General features: G+C 37.4%; 1 protein-coding gene and 1 pseudogene across 2 annotated transcripts in view; one reads left to right on the top strand and one right to left on the bottom strand.

The window, feature by feature from the left end:
• KANSL1L (KAT8 regulatory NSL complex subunit 1 like) overlaps positions 1–14,187 on the bottom strand; it is a 140,751-nt gene extending 126,564 nt beyond the window's left edge. Inside the window, exons 1-2 of the mRNA XM_023510278.1 lie at positions 13,818–14,187; positions 8,396–9,512 (exon numbers count right to left, since the gene is read on the bottom strand). Coding sequence (XP_023366046.1) covers positions 8,396–9,483 — 1,088 coding nt within the window. The 5' untranslated portion in view covers positions 9,484–9,512; positions 13,818–14,187. The remainder of the gene's footprint in view (positions 1–8,395; positions 9,513–13,817) is intronic.
• A 2,171-nt stretch (positions 14,188–16,358) lies between these two features.
• Positions 16,359–17,963, top strand: LOC105886535 (annotated as a pseudogene). Its single transcript, XR_001161057.1, has one exon. The product of XR_001161057.1 is annotated as a ras-related protein Rab-5C pseudogene (transcript).

Raw genomic sequence — 17,963 nt, 5'->3', positions numbered from 1 at the left:
GTAGTTTTTGGCCAGGACTGGGTTTGAACCCGCCACCTCCGGCATATGGGGCTGGCACCCCACTCCTTTGAGCCACAGGCACTGCCATTAACCAGTAAATTTTATACTTTCATGTAATACTACTAATTTATTTCTTCAGCTTGAATAATTTCCTTTCATGTCCTATAAGGCAGGTGATAAAGTCCTTCAAGTTTTATTTGTCTTATGAAGTCTTATCTGAGGGTTCCCTTTTATGTACTGATCTTTTTCTCTCTTACTACTTTCAAAGGTCTCTATTTGATTTTTGAGCCTTTCAAAAGGCATAATCTTTGATCTGAATATGATTGGAGACCTCTAAACTTCATTACCAGGATGTAAATATCTTTTACAGATTTTCAGTTTTAAAACATTAAAACTTTTTACTCCCTCTTCTCTACTCCTTCTTTAATTGCTATAATGCAAATGGTGGCTCTCTTGAGAGTGGTCCCATAAATCACAGGCTTCTTTCATTCTTTTTTCTTTTCTAGCTAGATAATTCAAGTAACATTTGATTTCAGTTTCTTTCTTCTGCTTAATCAACTTTGCTATTGATACTCCCTATTGTATTTGTCATTTTCTACATTTTGAGTGCCAGAATTTCTACTTGGTTAATTTTAATCTCTCTGTTAAACTCTTACTTTGTTCAAGTAGTGTTTTTCTGATTTTATGGAGTTACATTTCTGTGTTCCCTTATAGTTCGTTGAGCCTCCTTAAAAGTATTATTTTGAATTCTTTGTCAGGCATTTCATATATCTATTTCTTTGAAGTTATTACTAGAAAATTATTGTTTCCTTTGCTGCTGTTATGTTTCCCTAGCTTTTCATGTTTTTTACTGTTTTGTATTAATGTCTACATATTTGATGGAACCTTCACCTCTTTCACACTTTATGGATTGGTTTTAGTGAGGAAAGTGCTTCACCAATAGATGGGTGCAAGGAAACAAGCTGGTTGATGTGTCACTGTTCTGGCACCAGTAAAGGCACAGCAATCGGATCTCTATGCAGCTCTGTCAGCTGATAGTGGCATTGGCAAACATTGTAGGGATCCTCAGCAGTCTGTGTCCATACAGGCAGCAAAGACTATGGGGTGTTTTAATCATGAAGTCTTATAGGATACTCCTGATCTTTCTCTTCCACCAGAGAAGCTGAAGCCAAGGGAATCTCTCTTGGTCCTGGGTCTGGCTTATAAGCACACTTGCAGTGTTGGTGGTGATGACATCTCATGTATGAGATCTGTGAGGTGGCCAGTGACCTGGGATCTGGAGCACTGGTATGCATGAAGAGACCACTGCTCCAGGACCTGGGGCTTAGGTGGCACCCATGTGTGAAGTGCAGGTGCCCCTGATGCCACACTGGTAACTGCACAGGATTTTATTGCTTGTGGAGCAGCCAGGAAGCTAAAGTCCAAAGAACCAGTGTAAACAGCAGTATAGTAGTTCCAGGGTCTGATGCACAGGCTCACTCACTGTGGCAGAAGAGGCAGTACTGGGAGTATAGACATACAGCAAAACCACAGTTCTAGGGCCTGGGGTACAGTATCCCATAGCAGCAGTGGTTCAGGTTTCTGAGGTATAGGTACACAGGGGCTAGAGAGATTCCAGGTTCCAAGATGTGGGCTAGTGTGCTGAGGTACACTGTAGGTAGCTCAGATGTCAGAACCACAAGTGCTCAAAGAATTCAACACAGCCAATCCCTACAGCACAAGTGCAGGCAGAACACTGCAGGCTCCTAGGCTTTAGGAAAGGCTAGCCTAGAGCAGTGATGACTTTGGTGTCTGAGTGAGAATGTACATGGTACAACCACAGGGCCAGATCACATGGACACACACAGAGCAGCCTTGAAGCCAGGGTCTGATATATAGACATCCACAGAAGTTGAAACTCTGGAGTCGGGGGTAGAAGTGGAGCTAGAGGATGTGGGCCCAGCTCCCAGAGTGGAAGACCAGTAGCTCCTTCTTGATGGTAGTACAGCAATATCTCCCTCTGGAGTGTCTCCAGTGGTAATGGCAGTTAGTCACCTCAGTGGCAAAAGATGTTGGTATTATCGGTAGAGCAGGCCCTGATTGCCATCATGGCACCCACCAAATGCCTGATACTGACACCTCCTGTTCTCTGGATGTCTCAGGTATCCTGATATATACATTCTGTGAAGTTATTCTCCATTTTGTTTTTTGTTCCACTGTGTTGCTGTAGGGCTCTTGGACCCTTGAGCTCTCCCAAGATGATTTTAATTCATGGGTTGATGCCTATTTTTTATTTATCATGGGGGGATGAAAACTAGTATCTGCTACACTGCTGACTTGACATCATTCTCCTGAGCTGTACTTTCTTGGCAAAACCAAAAACACAAGGGTCAATTCTTCCTGAGAAATAAAATTACTTCTTGCATAACTACTCCAGGGTCCAAAGCAGGGTCATTAATACTCTGCTTTCCTTATATAGGACATAACTGCCATTTAGTATATAACTGCCATTCTGTGAAGGTGGTTTATTTTAAAATGAAGGTCTATATAACTTTTAAGTCATACATATTATACAGCAATTTCAAGGAAAATTAGTTATATTATAATCACCTATGGTGTTTTCTAAACAACATGGTCCAAGAGAATGAATTTCTACATCTTTCTTCATCCTATGAGAATCAAGGCAATAAAAACAATTATTTAACTTGGTCATCCCCAGATGTGTTGGAGTAAAGAAGAAAGGATTGTGATCCACTGATTTAGAGCAAAATTTAAAAAATATATACATATACCAGCAATTGTGATGATGGTCTCACAAAAACTTCAACTTTATAGTAATACCTTAATTTTCCTTTTGCAGTTAAAATAAACTGCTTTCTTTTGATGACTTGATCATTGAAAATGCCTCAGTCAACTTACTTTTGCCTAAGCCAGCTAAAGTCTTTAGATACAGTAGTACTCCAAATAGCTAACTTGGAGTTAGCTAAAAATCCCACCTCTGCTATAAATTAAACTTTATAACTTTGAGAAAATGTAATAAACATATTGTCTTTTAAAGTCACATTACTTGAGAAAAATGCCTTTTTAAAAAATGAATGAACTTACTTTGACTTAAGTATTACCTTCTTCAAATATGTCCACATGCTACACTATGAAGTATTTCTTTACTATTTTTTAGCTCCTAATCCACTTCACAACTATACTTTTGAATTGCTGCCTTTTACTTCTTTTCTGCTTCTCCTAACAGAAAAGTGCTTCACTCAAATATCATTCACAAATTCTCTAGAATGGTTTTTCATTCAATTTTTTGTATGTTTTCTTTACAAGTAAAATAAAATAAATAAAATCAAACTGTTCCCAGATATGTCAGAAGTGTGGGGGAAAAAGATAATAAATGCAAAAACAATCAGTAAACTTGTTATCATACAAATAGTTAATCCTCTTTGCAATTTATTGATGGAATGTTATCAGTCTCTTTACCCTTTCAATGTCACACTGAGTTCCTACCTTCATTTATTCAATTTCTCAAAAGGAAATACTAGTACACCTGGCTCCTCAATTCTTTTCCTTTCCAGCAGCAGAACCAGAAAGCAAGAACAAAACTAGACGTATTTTTTTATCTGTGCATGTGCAAACAATGACTTTTGCTCTTTTCTGTTTTTCAGCCTGGAAAAATTCATCCAACTGATCTAACTAAAAGGCAACAATTCTCCCTTATTGCGTAGTGAATGACTAAATCTGTTGAAAAGAATTTCCTTATCAAGCTTGCCTATTTTTATATTTTAACTAAAAACTAAAAGAAAATTTGCACATACAGAGACTGATCTGGAGAACAGGTGGGATTTTTTGTCTCCCAACATTTGAAACAACTGTGTTATTTGGAAGATACTGTAGGCTTCCTGGAATAAGAAACTATGTTTCATCCTTCTATGTAACCTTGGAAAATTAAAACATGCTTGTGTCAAAATCTGAGAGTTTCTCCAACATGTCATCCTGGAAAAAAATAATTGAACATTATTCCCTAGGAAATAAGAAAAGAACTGCTAGAATTCTCAGGCTTTATTACCACATATTTGAAGCAGATTCCTGCAGTGATCCACTCCATCCCCTCACATTTAACCAGTTCCATGCATAGAAGCCTGACTTCCAACTGCCAGTACCTTTATTTCTTTGATGAGGGATTCTTCTTGTTGCTGGTGCCTACTTTGCCACCTACTACTGGTAGCAGCTTTCAACCAATAACAGATGGGAATTACTCAAATATATATTTAAAATAGCAATGGAAATAGTCATGGCAAATATAAGCACCTTACAATTTTGTTCCTTCACAGTTGATTTCCTAATCAAAATGAGATTATTTTTCTCATCAGAGCTATAATATTAAGAAAAATAGAAGGCACAGAGTAACAGAATCTAAGATTTTAAAGGTAAATATATTTTACTTGCCAATTTAAAAAATTATCTTAAATATTACAATAAAATCATTACTTTTAAATCTCCATATTTTGGTATATTTTGTTCAGTTAACACACATTCATACAGGGTCTAAGATGTACAAGATATATCTTATAGCCAGTTTGGCATTAGAAACAAAAAAAGAAGGGAAAGAAAACATCAAATAAAGATAAAGCAACTCCAGAATGAAATAATAAAATATCATATATATAGAAATTTCACAGATTGTCAACCCCAGAGTTTTTATCTTTATACTACACATATAAATACAGAAATAATCATTCATTCACTCGAATACCAAGCAATCATTAAACAGAAGACAATGCTATGCTGTAAGTATACAAAGATATAGTATACTTGCCTCCTGTTGCTTAAAATTAGGTTAAAGACAACTTCAGTATTTGCTGCTTTGGATCTTTTAAGTTGAGAACTCTTCATATTCAATAAGAAAATTTAATTGTGTTGGCACTGTCATCTAAAAATTTAGATCTACAAAATGTATCTTTTTACATTTTATTTTAGGTCTAAGGTTTAATTCTTAAATTTATATTTGTACATCAAAAATATTCATTTAGAGTCCATAATTTCCACAGAGAAGAAAATAATAAAAATAAACTTAAAAGGAAATAAACTTACCAAGATAAATGTTTTAAGTTTAAAAGTGAATTTAACAACCTAAAACAGAACTGATTAATTCCAACTATAAAACCAGAAATCATTTTTATATGCACAACAAAAGACACAAATAATTTTTTTTCTTACTTTATCACCCTTGGTAGAGTACCGTAGTGTCATAGCTCACAGCAACCTCAAACTCTTGAGCTCAAGTAATTCTCTTGCCTCAGTCTCCCTAGTAGCTGGAACTATAGGCACCTGCCATTAACGCCTGGTTATTTTTAGAGATGAGGTCTTGCTCTAGCTCAAGCTAGTCTCAAACTCCTGACCTCAGGCAATCCACCTGCTTTAGCCTCCCAGAGTGCTAGGATTACAGGTGTGAGCCACCATACTCCACCCAAAAGATACAAATAATTAAAGTTGTGTTATTTGCTCTTGGGATTCAGTCAACTTCCAAATAAAATATTGAGGTACAATCTTTCCTATAAGGAATTATATTAGTAAAAAAATATTCAAAACAAAATTTAATATCTAATATATGGGAAGATAAGTAAAATTAAGAAATGCTGAACAGATTTTAAGTAGCAATTAAAAACCCCCAAACCAAACTAACCAGAACAATTATCAATTCAGTGAATTAAAGATTTCAAAGTTACTACACAAATTCAGTATTATTGATTTATACACAGAGATCATAAGAGTTTGACCTCTATAAATATAGATATGGGCTTTAATAATAAAGCATCATAATCATAAATGGTCAATAATGCAAGAGGCTCAAAGAATATCTTAAAGAACTGATACTAAATTTCTTAGATCCATTATGTTCCTAAAATATATGTCTAGAGTCCCTATTGCCCCTCTAGTTGATTATGGGAAAAATAAAAATAGTGTGAGAAATAAACTTTCCAAACTAAAATCTGATTTTTTTCAGGCTACATTACTTCAGTTTACCTCAATAAACTAGCAGAGTTGACAAGAAAGAAATGGAAGGAATCGTGTTTTATAAAAAAAATTTTTTATAGTTTGGATTTCCCCATTTGTGTATGTTTTATACTAATGTCTGAACTTAATGTTCTCTCACTAAACTCAAAGAGTAAATACAAATCTTAAAACCAAATGTTCTGACCAATCCATAATTATGTGCTCAGTCTCTAATAAGAGAGTAACCAAAAGTATAAAATGTGGTTTCTACACTTAAGACATGATTAAGACTAATAGATACATTAACAAATTGTTCAGGGCAAACTATGATTTAATTACAAATGATATGGCAGACTAAGAGTTATAGGAAATCAATAAAAAAGATACAAATGAAAATAGCATTACTGGTCAAAGTAGTATGGGAAAACAAAATTTTCTTTATTTCTAGTTATAGCGTAAAAGAGACAAACCTGCCCATTAGCTTTTATCAAAAAAAAAAAATGAAAGTTATTAAATTGAAATACCTTAAAAGTATTGTAAAAATAAAAATTAGTAAGTTTCTGCTTTTTCAGAACACTTGTACCTAATAAATCTTGTAGCTATAGGCATCAATGATACAATGTTGAGAAAGTAGCATGTTATAAGAGAACCACCAGGGGTTTAAAATCACATGTATATGGGCTAAATCCTGGCTTCCCCATTGATTTGGCTTTTTGATCATAAACATGCTAGGTCTGTTTCTTCTTAAGTGAAATAAGAATTACAACAACTACCATTTACTGAAATAATTAATGAGATATCACATGTAAAGCACAATGAACCCAAAAAAATATTCTGTGCTCAATAACTCTTACAGCTCCCATATTCAAATGAACTTCAATTATAGTCTTCAATTACCAAACATGCTTAGCTTTACATTTTATTCCTCTCAATAAAATTAATATATTGATATTGTATTTATTAGTAAACATTAATGTTTGGCTTCTAATTCTATAATAATTCTCATTCTTTTTTTAGAAGTTGAAAAAGTGATAAGACTTCTTCTCCATAAAATGCCATGAATACACCTAGTAATTGTGTATTCACAATTTGGGGACAATAACAGATTCCCTGAAAGCCAGATTAAAACTATGGTCTTTCTAGCTATTTAAATTATAAGCAAAATTAAATAAAATTAAAAATTCAGTTTCTTGGGTGGCACCTGTGGCTCAAGGAGTAGGGCACCAGCCCCATATACCAGAAGTGGCAGGTTCAAACCTGGCCCCAGCCAAAAACTGCAAAAAAGGGATAAAAAAAAATTCAGTTTCTCAGTATCATATATTGGCCAGTATCTGGCCAACTTTCAAATGCTCAACAACCACGAGTCTACTGCCAACTGGACAGCACAGATTTATTACACTTCTAGCATCTTAAATGTTTCTATTGGACAGAGCTGTTCTGGAGTATTATCATGGTATAAAACATAAAATTATTTTTTCTCTTTTTATTTTATTTGAGACAGAGTCTCACTATGTCACCCTCTGTAGAGTACAGTGGCATCACAGCTCACAGCAACCTCAAACTCTTTTTGAGGGGGCTTAAACGATTCTCCTGCCTCAGCCTCCCAAGTAGCTGGGACTACAAGTGCCCACCACAACGCCCAGCTTTTTTTGGCTGTAGGGGTTATTGGTGTTTGGCAGGCCTGGGCTGGGCTCGAACCTGCCACCTCTGGTGTATGTGGCTGGCACTGAGCCGTCTCTCTCTCTCTCTCTCTTTTTTTTTTTTTTTAATATTAAGATGCTTCTTTCTCGAAGTAAATGCCCAAAAGAGCAGAGGTTGTAAATAGTGACTGAATCTAGTGTCTAGATCATAATAAACATTCAGTAGATATCCTGTAGCAGACATTACACTTTTGTTTTAGTTGTGTTAATTCAGCAAAAATTGACTAAGTTGGTAAAGGCCAAAGTTGAAAGTTATAAATGCAATAAGTATATAGTTAAGAAAAAAAAATAAGGTTTATGTACATAAACTAATAAACCCCCAAGGTCAATGAGGGCTCCCTATGTTCAGATTTTAAATTTTTTGATTCATCTATCAAGCAAATATTTAGGCCTTGTCCATAGAGAACTATGCTACACAAGAATAGGGAAAAGGCTTACTTATAGCTAAGTAATTTTATTATTCTGTATGGATTTTTCCTAGATATGACAGTTGAATAATTTATTTTAAAACAATATATATAAATGTATGTCTATGTGTACATACATACATATATATTCACACACAATAGTTTAAAGAAACATTTTAAAAACTCACTCAAGTTTTATAACTTAAAGATTATGCCATTAAGATTTCAGAAAATCTATTTCCTTTCATGTTATCTTAAAGACAACTGCTGTTAGATTTGAAACAGAAAAAGTTCTAATAATAATTTTGCACTTACACTGCCACATTTTTTCTAATGGTATATTCATCCAAATCGTCATCAGAGCTGCTATCAGTTGCATCAGAATCCAGACCCTCTTCAACATGAGACAACAGCCCTGTAGCAGACAATGCAAATCTTTGGATTTCTGCAGCTGTACACCGTGCAAAGCCATTTTTTGTATCATCCCATAATTTATTCTCTGCAGTCAATATGTGGACTTCTGGCTTACTATCAGTGCATTTAGGTAAACTGTTACCCATATTTGTGGTAGGTTCATGAAAGATCTTCATTTTGGGGAGTTGATGCTTCATAGAAAATTTCATTTGCTGACCATAATGCTTAACAACATGTTTTGCCAGGAGCATCTGCAAATGTTTCTGAGTTCTTCTAGCCTGGCTAAGTAAAATTTTCTGTTTACTTACACAATGAAGTAAACGAGCATTCACTTCCTCCTCTTTTTCAGCAGTTGAAGAACTAATAGGCACATTTGAGTGGCCAGGTCCAATTTTCTTTTGAGCACAGTGCAAAAAACCCTTGTTAATCTCAGCATCAGTAACTTTATCCATAAATGCATTCTTTTGGTACCATTTACAGTTTTGCAGTTGTACTTTATCTATATTAGTGTCTCTGGTTACATTTGAATCCAAAATAATTTGTACATCTTTCATGTACTGGCTTGTATTATCTGATAAAGGCTCCTTTTTGATGACCTCTTCAGAATGAGAATGACAGATTTTACTGAGCTGAATGTTGCTACCATTACACAATATGCTTTTCAGCTTATTGCAATTGGGCTCTCCTAAATTTTTTTGCTTATAATTGTCATTGTATTTATGTAATGTAGAATTAGAACTCATTAAAAGAACTGTCTGATAGTGTTTTGAAGACTGAGGAGAGCCAAAATGTTTTAAATTCAGAAAATTAGTATCAAGAGTAGGCTCGGGAGTTGAAAATCCCAGCACTTGAGAGAAAGTGTCTCCTTTTAGCTTTTCATCCATAGTTCTCGGACTTTCCATGCATAGCATCTTGTCAGACTCCATGGTACTTGGCAAAGATGAAAAGCAGATACCCTTTGCTGTTCCCTCCCTCAGAGCTGGGGTCATGGCGATTTCTGCAGATAATTACTGGAAACCTAAAAAAATGTAAAAATAAATGATCAAATATCTAGAAAAAAGTTGTATGTGTCTACTTTTTTCCAAAGGCAACATTATAATGTTTCTGATTAAAACATTAAAGGAACTAAACTTTTCCTTCATCACCTAATTCCCAACATTAGCTCAACAAGGACTAAGATATTCTTCATTCTAACTTTGGATCTAACATCCAAAACTCCAACTGAAGCTATGTATTGCCTAGCACAGTGTTACTTAAGTATTTGTGAATGTAATTACATCTCAGAATTCCATTTTGACATTGTTCCATTGTTTAGACAATGTTGAGCGAGAGTAAAAGTCAAAAGAAAAAAATTCCAACCTAGAACCTCATAATCATACTTAAAAATGTGACTTAATCCTATACTTTTGGCCCCAAATAAGAATTACTTATCTTTTCTTTTTTTTAGACAGTCTTACTATGTCACTCTCGGTAGAGTGCTGTGGTCTCACAGTTCACAGCAACCTCAAACTCCTGGGCTCAAGCGATTCTCTTGCCTCAGCCTCCCAAGTAGCTGGGACTACAGGCACCTGCCATAACGCCAGCTGTTTTTCTGTTGCAGTTGTCATTGTTGGTTAGCTGGCCCAGGCTGGGTTTGAACCCGCCAACTTCAGTGTATGTGGAGCTGTAACTACTGTGCTATGGGGGCCGAATCAACTTATCTTTTTAAAATACAATGAATTCCTCTAAACATCCAATTCTTAATTTAATATTCACAACTTGAACAGTATTAATAACAAGAACATGTATACATACTAAATAATCTGTAAGAAGACCTTTGTGAAATAAACTACAAAAATATATAAATAACTTCATAGCTGTTAAAAACAACATGATATTAAAAGCTTGCCTTCTCTGCAATGTTTATAATTTTTTCATGAAAATAAGTCTGCAATTTTTCCTTTTTCCTAAATGGGTACTCGTCAGTTATCATTACAGAAGGCATTACTCCTACCTGGAAACAAATTAATTATTAAATTAATTAAATTAAACAAATTTAATTATATTTTATCAAAAGTATAAACCATATATTTGGATGCATGGAAAAAGGTAATCCAGTACTATTAAAATTATGAAGCCTGAACAGTCAGTAAAAAATTTTTACATCGTTTACAATTATAAGACAGCTAATAATTTGTAACTACAACACTCCACAACTTTTATTTCAACACATGATACTGACAGTCATTTAAATGGGAAAAATATCACAGTGTTCATCCCCGGATGCTATCCATAGCTCTACTTTTTGCAGTCCCATTTAGAAACTAAAACCAAAAGCTGATTCTTTGCAAAGACTAGCAAGAATGACCAAGAAGGAAAAATAGAAACAACAATTTCTATGTAATAAAAATAAATACGTCCATAGCTCAGTGAGTAGGGTATTGCCACATACACCAAGGCTAGTGGTTTTGAGCCCAGCCCGGGCCTGCCAAACAACAATGACAACTGCAACCAAAATGGCCGGGCATTGTGGTGAGCACCTGTAGTCCCAGCTGCTCACAAGGCTGAGGCAAGAGAATCGCTTAAGCCCAAGAGTTGGAGGTTGCTGTGAGCTGTGACACCACAGCACTTTACCGAGGGCGACATAGTGAAACTCTGTCTCAAAAAAAAACCCCAGATAATTACAAATGATAGACTAGGAGAAGATATCTGCAACATATTTAACAGACAAATATTAGTATCTAGAATATATAAAGAATGCCTACAAATGGGGACAGGATAGAGCAATCAGGCTTTCTACAGAGAAAGGTATCTAATGATCATTAAACACATAATCATATGAGTAATCAGGGGTACATAGTATATTAACAAAGCAAGGGCCCAGTTCTCTAACCACCAAACAGACAAAAATGTTTTAAGTCTGAAAATATCACTTATTCAGAGGATGTGGTTAATAAAATTTCTCACATCTGGGCTAATGACTTCAAGGTTTACATGAATAAAATTTCAATACCTTTTCTCCCCCCCCCCAAAAAAAAACAAGATTTCTCACATCTCTTGGTACCACAAATTGGTTCAGTAATTTGACCATAATGTAGAAAATGTCTGTCACAGGTCCAAGAGAGCAATGCTTGTAACAGCAAAACATTCCTTCAAAAACAACCTACATGTCTTCTAACATATGACAGTTAAAAAGGAATAACTTAGAGTACCAAGAGAAACCTCAAAAATAGTATTAGATTAAAAACCAAACAAACAGTGCACATTATATACACATATAGTATAGTACCATGTAAATACAATACAAATATAAAGTAGTACTGTTACTGACACCCCTGTGTTCTTGTAGTCAGTCTCCCAGGATAGAAGTCAGGAGAGATCAGCAGACATAGCAACAAAGATAAAAAGCTTACTGAGCTTGTGTGTAAGGGGCTAACACAGAGAAAGGAAAGGTTTGGGCTATTTGTGGAGGATAGCATGGCAATCTGTTTTATAGGGCTTTTCTAAGGGAAGGATTACATCAAAGCATATGTAGGAGGGGTTTTTCCAGCCCCTGCACAGAAGCTTTGCATACTTTCTCTTTTCTTTTCTTTTTTTTTTGCAGTTTTTGGCCGGTGCTGGGTTTGAACCCACCACCTCTGGTATATGGGGCTGGTGTCCTCTTCCTTTGAACCACAGGCTCCGCCCAAGCTTTGCATACTTTTTCATGCATGGATGTATCATTAGTGTTTTTAATCTCTACCCAGGGATGTGATTTTTACTATTAAAATGAAAAAAAGGCTACTGAAAGTTGGAGTTTAACTGCACCTGTTGGGACTCTGGGAAAGTCCCTAGCCCTCTAAAGCAGTAACTTGTGGTTAACAGTTTTGGTCTCTTACTTCTAATTGGCTAGAAATTCAGCAAGCCACAGCTTGAATAAGGGGCTTTAGGCAAGCCTCAGCTACAGCACCGGGCTTCAGCTCCTCTCCTCTGGACCAAATCATAACAAGAAACCGAACAGTCTTGCCTGTCTCAGTATCATATATAATATACATATGTATATGTGTTTACAGAAAGTAAACCAGAAAAATACTGCTAACCTTGCAATAGTAGTTGCATCAAGTAAATTCCATGAAACAGAAATAAGAGTGCTGGTTTAAGAGAATTTGTATTTTAACTACAAAATTTTATAATTTCGGAGAAAAATAAATGCAAAATGAATAAATGTTAATGGTTGTTAATTCTGGGTGATAAAATTCTAGATGTTTGCCTTTTTATATATCTACTTTACTACATAATGTCTCAAAACAATATACAGATTTCCATATACTCTTACCCTAAATTCTGTGTGTCTCAAGATTTATATACATTCATATGATGTCTTAAAAATATGTAGTAAAGGCCCGGGCCAATGGCTCTGCCTATAATCCTAGAACTCTAGGAGGCCAAGAATGGTGGATTGCTTGAGCTAACAAGTTTGAGACCAGCCTGAGCAAAAGTGAGACCCTCTCTATTAAAATAGAAAAACTGAGGCAAGAGAATTGCATGAGCCCAAGAGTTGGAGGTTTCCACATCATTCTACCCAGGGCAACAGCTTTGAGACTCTGTCCCAAAAAGAAAAAAAAAAAAAAAAAAGGAGTAAATCTTATATATAGTAGCTTTCCACTTATCCTAAAAAAAAAAAAAAAAAAAGCAAACAAAAATAAGCAATTTTTTTGTGTGTTTGTATACCGTACTTTACTTTTATGGAAATAAAAAAATAATAATTATAAAGTAAGCTGGCATTAGGAAAATTTTCCCAAGGTTCAAGTTGTTACTTGATCAACTCAATGACCTATATCTTCTAATCTTCAAACATCCACAATAGTATTTAGTATCTAAATAGTATCTACATTGTTCTCTGAAGGAAAGGTGATCTTAATCACAATTCTTGCTGATGGAGTAGTAATATTCAAAAGAAACTACCTCCCATCCCATCCACTTTCTCCTTCTCAAAAATATGAACTGTATGCTATGGATATAATCCAAGTGGCTCCCAGAGGCAGAAGTTGAAATATCATGAGGCAGGAGAGTTTATCTTGGGTCCTATATAAAGATAAAGGAAAACTAAAAATAGTAGTTAAAAAATATAGTTCACAGGTTTCTCAAAGAGAAGGGAAAGTAGTGTAAAGATTGAGAATAGCTAAAGTCCATTTATGCTACAGAACTGGAATAAAACATACACAAGAAACTCCAGTGAGAACTGTAAGGTTTAATTGGTATCACAGGCAGATTCCAAAACGACCCTAATAACCCCCACCCTCATGGTATTTAAGCTTTTGTGTAATCCTCTCTTCTTGAGTATGAATACATATTCGTGACTCACTTCTAGAGAAGACAATGCAGCAGAGGTTGACAGGATGCTGTTTCTGAGATTAAAGAGACTGTGGCTTCCATCTGGTCATCCTCTCTCACTCAGGGAAGCCAACTGCCATGTTGTGAGCTAAACAAATCCACATGGCAAAACAATGATGTCTCCAGCTAATATAAAGCAAGGATGTAAGGCCTCCCAGTCGCCGTGTAAGTGATCTGAGAAGCAGATCCTTCCCATCATGCCTTGAGATGACTGCTACTCCAGCCAACACCTCAGTTACAGTCTTATGAGAGACCTTGAACCAAAGGTACCCAGTTAAGCCATACCTAGATTCTTGAACCACAGAAATTATGAAATAACAAATGTTTTGGGGTAATTTGTTACATAGAAATAATTAACTAACTTGGATATGGGCCAGGCATGGTGGTTCCTGCCTGTAATCCTAGCACTCTGGTGAGTAGATTGCTTGAGCTCAGGAGTTCAAGACCAGTCTGAACAAGAGTAAGAATCCCCACCCCCTCCAGTCTCTACTAAAATTAGAAAAACTAGCCAGGTGTGGTAGTGCACAGTTGTAGTCTTGTAGTCCTAGCTACTCAGGAAGCTGAGATAAGAGGATCACTTGATCCCAAGAGTTTCAGGTTGCTATGAACTATGATGGACGACACCATGATAATCTACCCAGGACAACAGAGTGAGACTCTATCAGGGGAAGGGGGGAAGAGGGGGAAGAGGAAAGGAAAGGAAAATAAGTCTTGGATATGAAGTCTTTTAAGCTCTAGTCTCTGAAAGGCCCAGACACATCACAGCCAATATTTTAGAATTTCTCTTAAGTTCTTCTGTACTCTATCCTCAAATATATCCTTATAAAAATATCCTAGCCTGGGGTTGCGCCTATGGCTCAGTGAGTAGGGCACCGGCCCCATATACGGAGGGTGGTGGGTTTGAACCCAGCCCTAGTCAAACTGCAATGAAAAGAAAAAATATATATATCCTAGCCTGAAAAGTCTCTCCACTTTGGAACCAAAGAAACTCATGAAAATAGATATGTCTCCTGTAAATAAAAAAGAATAAATTACTTTCTGTATAGTTTTAACATAACATATATATTCTAATTATTTAAATTGGATATGTAATCACTGAGTATAACAATGTTTTCCAATTGAATATTCTAAAATACTTCTGACTACCTCCATTATTACATAAATAACTACACTTATATAGCACTTCTATGAAGGCTTAGATTTTTGACAATTTTGTTAATTACTCTCTCCCCAACAGGAAAAAGTATATAACATATATAGCAGTTACTCAGTAAATATCTGGTATAAATGAGTGGTTGTCACTTTAACTTAGAATAAAATCGAAAGTTGTTCTTTCCATGGCCTACAAAGACTTACATTGACTACTTCATCTTATAAAATTCTTGTTGTATAACTATGAATTATTACACTCCATAAACACTCGGCTCTGTGCCAATCTTTAAAAAAAAACAAGCAAATCCCTAACTCAGTGACTGTACTTGTTATCTCTTTAGCCTGAAACAATTTCTGCAAATAAGATGACTGGTTTCCTCACTTCATTCATGTTTCTGCTAGGAGGTCGCCTCATTATAGAGTCCTTTCCTGCCCAACATATCAGCTCCTCGCTTCATGACTCTCCATTCCTCTACACTGCTTTGTTGTTCTTCCTGGCAATATTACCACTTGCCTTTACATTATAGTCTAGGAAAAAATATAGTTTATAGGCAAAAATTCTGATCTCCAACACTATAATAATGCACAGCACACAGTAACTGTCACATATATGTTGACTATATCAATAAACAAACCAGTGATTTTTAATAAACAAGTAATGATTGTTACAGCCATTTTAGGATTTCAGTACTTTTAAGTAGTAACAACACCTACTTTATTTATTTATTTATTTGGAGACAGAGCCTCAAGCTGTCCCCCTGGGTAGAGTGTTGTGGCATCACAGCTCACAGCAACCTCCAACTCCTGGGCTCAAGCGGGTGTCCTGCCTCAGCCTTCCAAGCAGCTGGGACCACAGGTGCCCGCCACAACGCCTGGCTATTTTTTGGTTGCAGTCGTCATTGTTGTTTGGTGGGCCCGGGCTGAATTTGAACCCGCCACCTTAGGTGTATGTGGCTGGAGCCTTAGCCACTTGAGCCACAGACACGGAGCCACAACACCTACTTTAATCACTAAAATTTGCCATATCAAAAAACTAAAGAAAAACTGTATGATCTCAATAAATGCAGAAAAAGTACTTGACAAAATTCAACATCCATTCATGATAAGGAAAAAAAAACTTAAGCAAATTAGGCAGAAGAGGGAAATTCCTTAACCTGATAAAAATTATCTAGATAAAAGCCAATAGCTCGCATTATACTGGTGAAAGATTGAATGGTTTTGCCCTAAGACTGGGAATGAGGCAAGGTATCTATTCTCACCACTCATATTCAATGTCATACTATTAATAGAAGTCCTAATTAGTTCAGCAGGGCAAGAAAGAAAGAAAGAAAAGGCATAATTAGAAAGTTAACTAGGAAGTGGAGGCCGGAGCCTGGGACGCGGCCGGGGGGAAGAAAAGCGGAGCCAGTCCAAGACCCGGCCCCAAGTAACGCCGCCGCCCCAGAGCCGCCTTGGAGGCCCCCCTCCCCATTAAGTGCCTCTTTGCATAGCACCAGCCCCACCCCCACACTCTCTGGTACCTCTACAGCTGGACAGGCAATGGTGGGTCGGGGAGGCACAGCACGACCCAATGGGCCAGCTGCTGGGAACAAGATCTGTCAGTTTAAGCTGGTTCTGCTGGGGGAGTCTGCAGTGGGCAAGTCCAGCCTCGTCCTCCGCTTTGTCAAGGTACAATTCCACGAGTACCAGGAAAGCACAATTGGAGCGGCCTTCCTCACACAGACTGTCTGCTTGGACGACACAACGGTCAAGTTTGAGATCTGGGACACAGCTGGACAGGAGCGGTATCACAGCCTGGCCCCCATGTACTATCGGGGGGCCCAAGCTGCCATCGTGGTCTATGACATCACCAATACAGATACATTTGCACGGGCCAAGAACTGGGTGAAGAAGTTACAAAGGCAGGCCAGCCCCAACATCGTCATTGCACTTGCGGGTAACAAGGCGGATCTGGCCAGCAAGAGAGCCGTGGAATTCCAGGAAGCACAAGCCTATGCAGACAACAGTTTGCTGTTCATGGAGACATCGGCAAAGACTGCAATGAATGTGAATGAAATTTTCATGGCAATAGCTAAGAAGCTTCCCAAGAATGAGCCCCAGAATGCAGCTGGTGCTCCAGGCCGAAACCAAGGTGTGGACCTCCAGGAGAATAACCCAGCCAGCCGGAGCCAGTGCTGCAGCAACTGAACCCACTGCCTGCCCACTGCCCCCGCCTCTGCCTCCTCCGCTGCCTGAAGGAATGAACCGACTGGAATCCACTCTAACCAATCGCACTTAACAGGCCACCACTAGGGGGGCAGGGGGAGGGGTCCACCATGATTTCTCCATATAATTTTGATCATAGGCCGGAGTGAGTTATTCCACCTGCACCTTTCTGTACAAATACTAATTCAATTTTAAGTCTTAAGTCACTTTTTTAATATATATGATCTTCTGCTCTTCCTACTTCCTCCCCCTTCTACTGCTCCCCCACTTTTCCTTTGCTGGTAGTAGCCACCTGCTCCTATTCCCCCCACCCTTATATATGGGGGCAGGGGATGGAGCAATTACCCTTTTCCCTCTTGCTGAGGAAGACTCTGCATCCTCACCTAGTTTGGAGTGGTCTTGGTTTGGGGCAGTGGGGCAGGCCTTGCAGCTGGGGGAGGGATAGGCAGCTCTCCCCTCAGCTGCTGGCATCAGGCTGCCACCCCCTCCCAGCCCCTGGACTCCTAGCTGGGAGAGAAGCCACAGCATTTCCACAGCATTATTGTGACAGCCACAAACTTGCTCACAATCCCTCCACCCTCGGTCGCCCTGACTTCTGGCTCTGAGCTCTGTTCTGACCAAATCACGATGATGAGTATGGGGGGTGGGGGGGATGGGGGGAGTGGGAGGGAATGGAACCAACTTTTTCTGTATTTTGTATTGTATTCTTCAACATGTAACCAATCAGTATCTTGTCAATATAGTCAGCCGATCAATCGAC

This window comes from Otolemur garnettii, unplaced genomic scaffold, assembly GCF_000181295.1.
Source record: "Otolemur garnettii isolate 467f Iridium unplaced genomic scaffold, OtoGar3 scaffold00013, whole genome shotgun sequence".
NCBI classification, from domain to species: domain Eukaryota; kingdom Metazoa; phylum Chordata; class Mammalia; order Primates; family Galagidae; genus Otolemur; species Otolemur garnettii.
The sequence above is the reverse complement of the archived record's forward strand: the minus strand, read 5'-3'. Positions and strand labels throughout refer to the sequence as shown.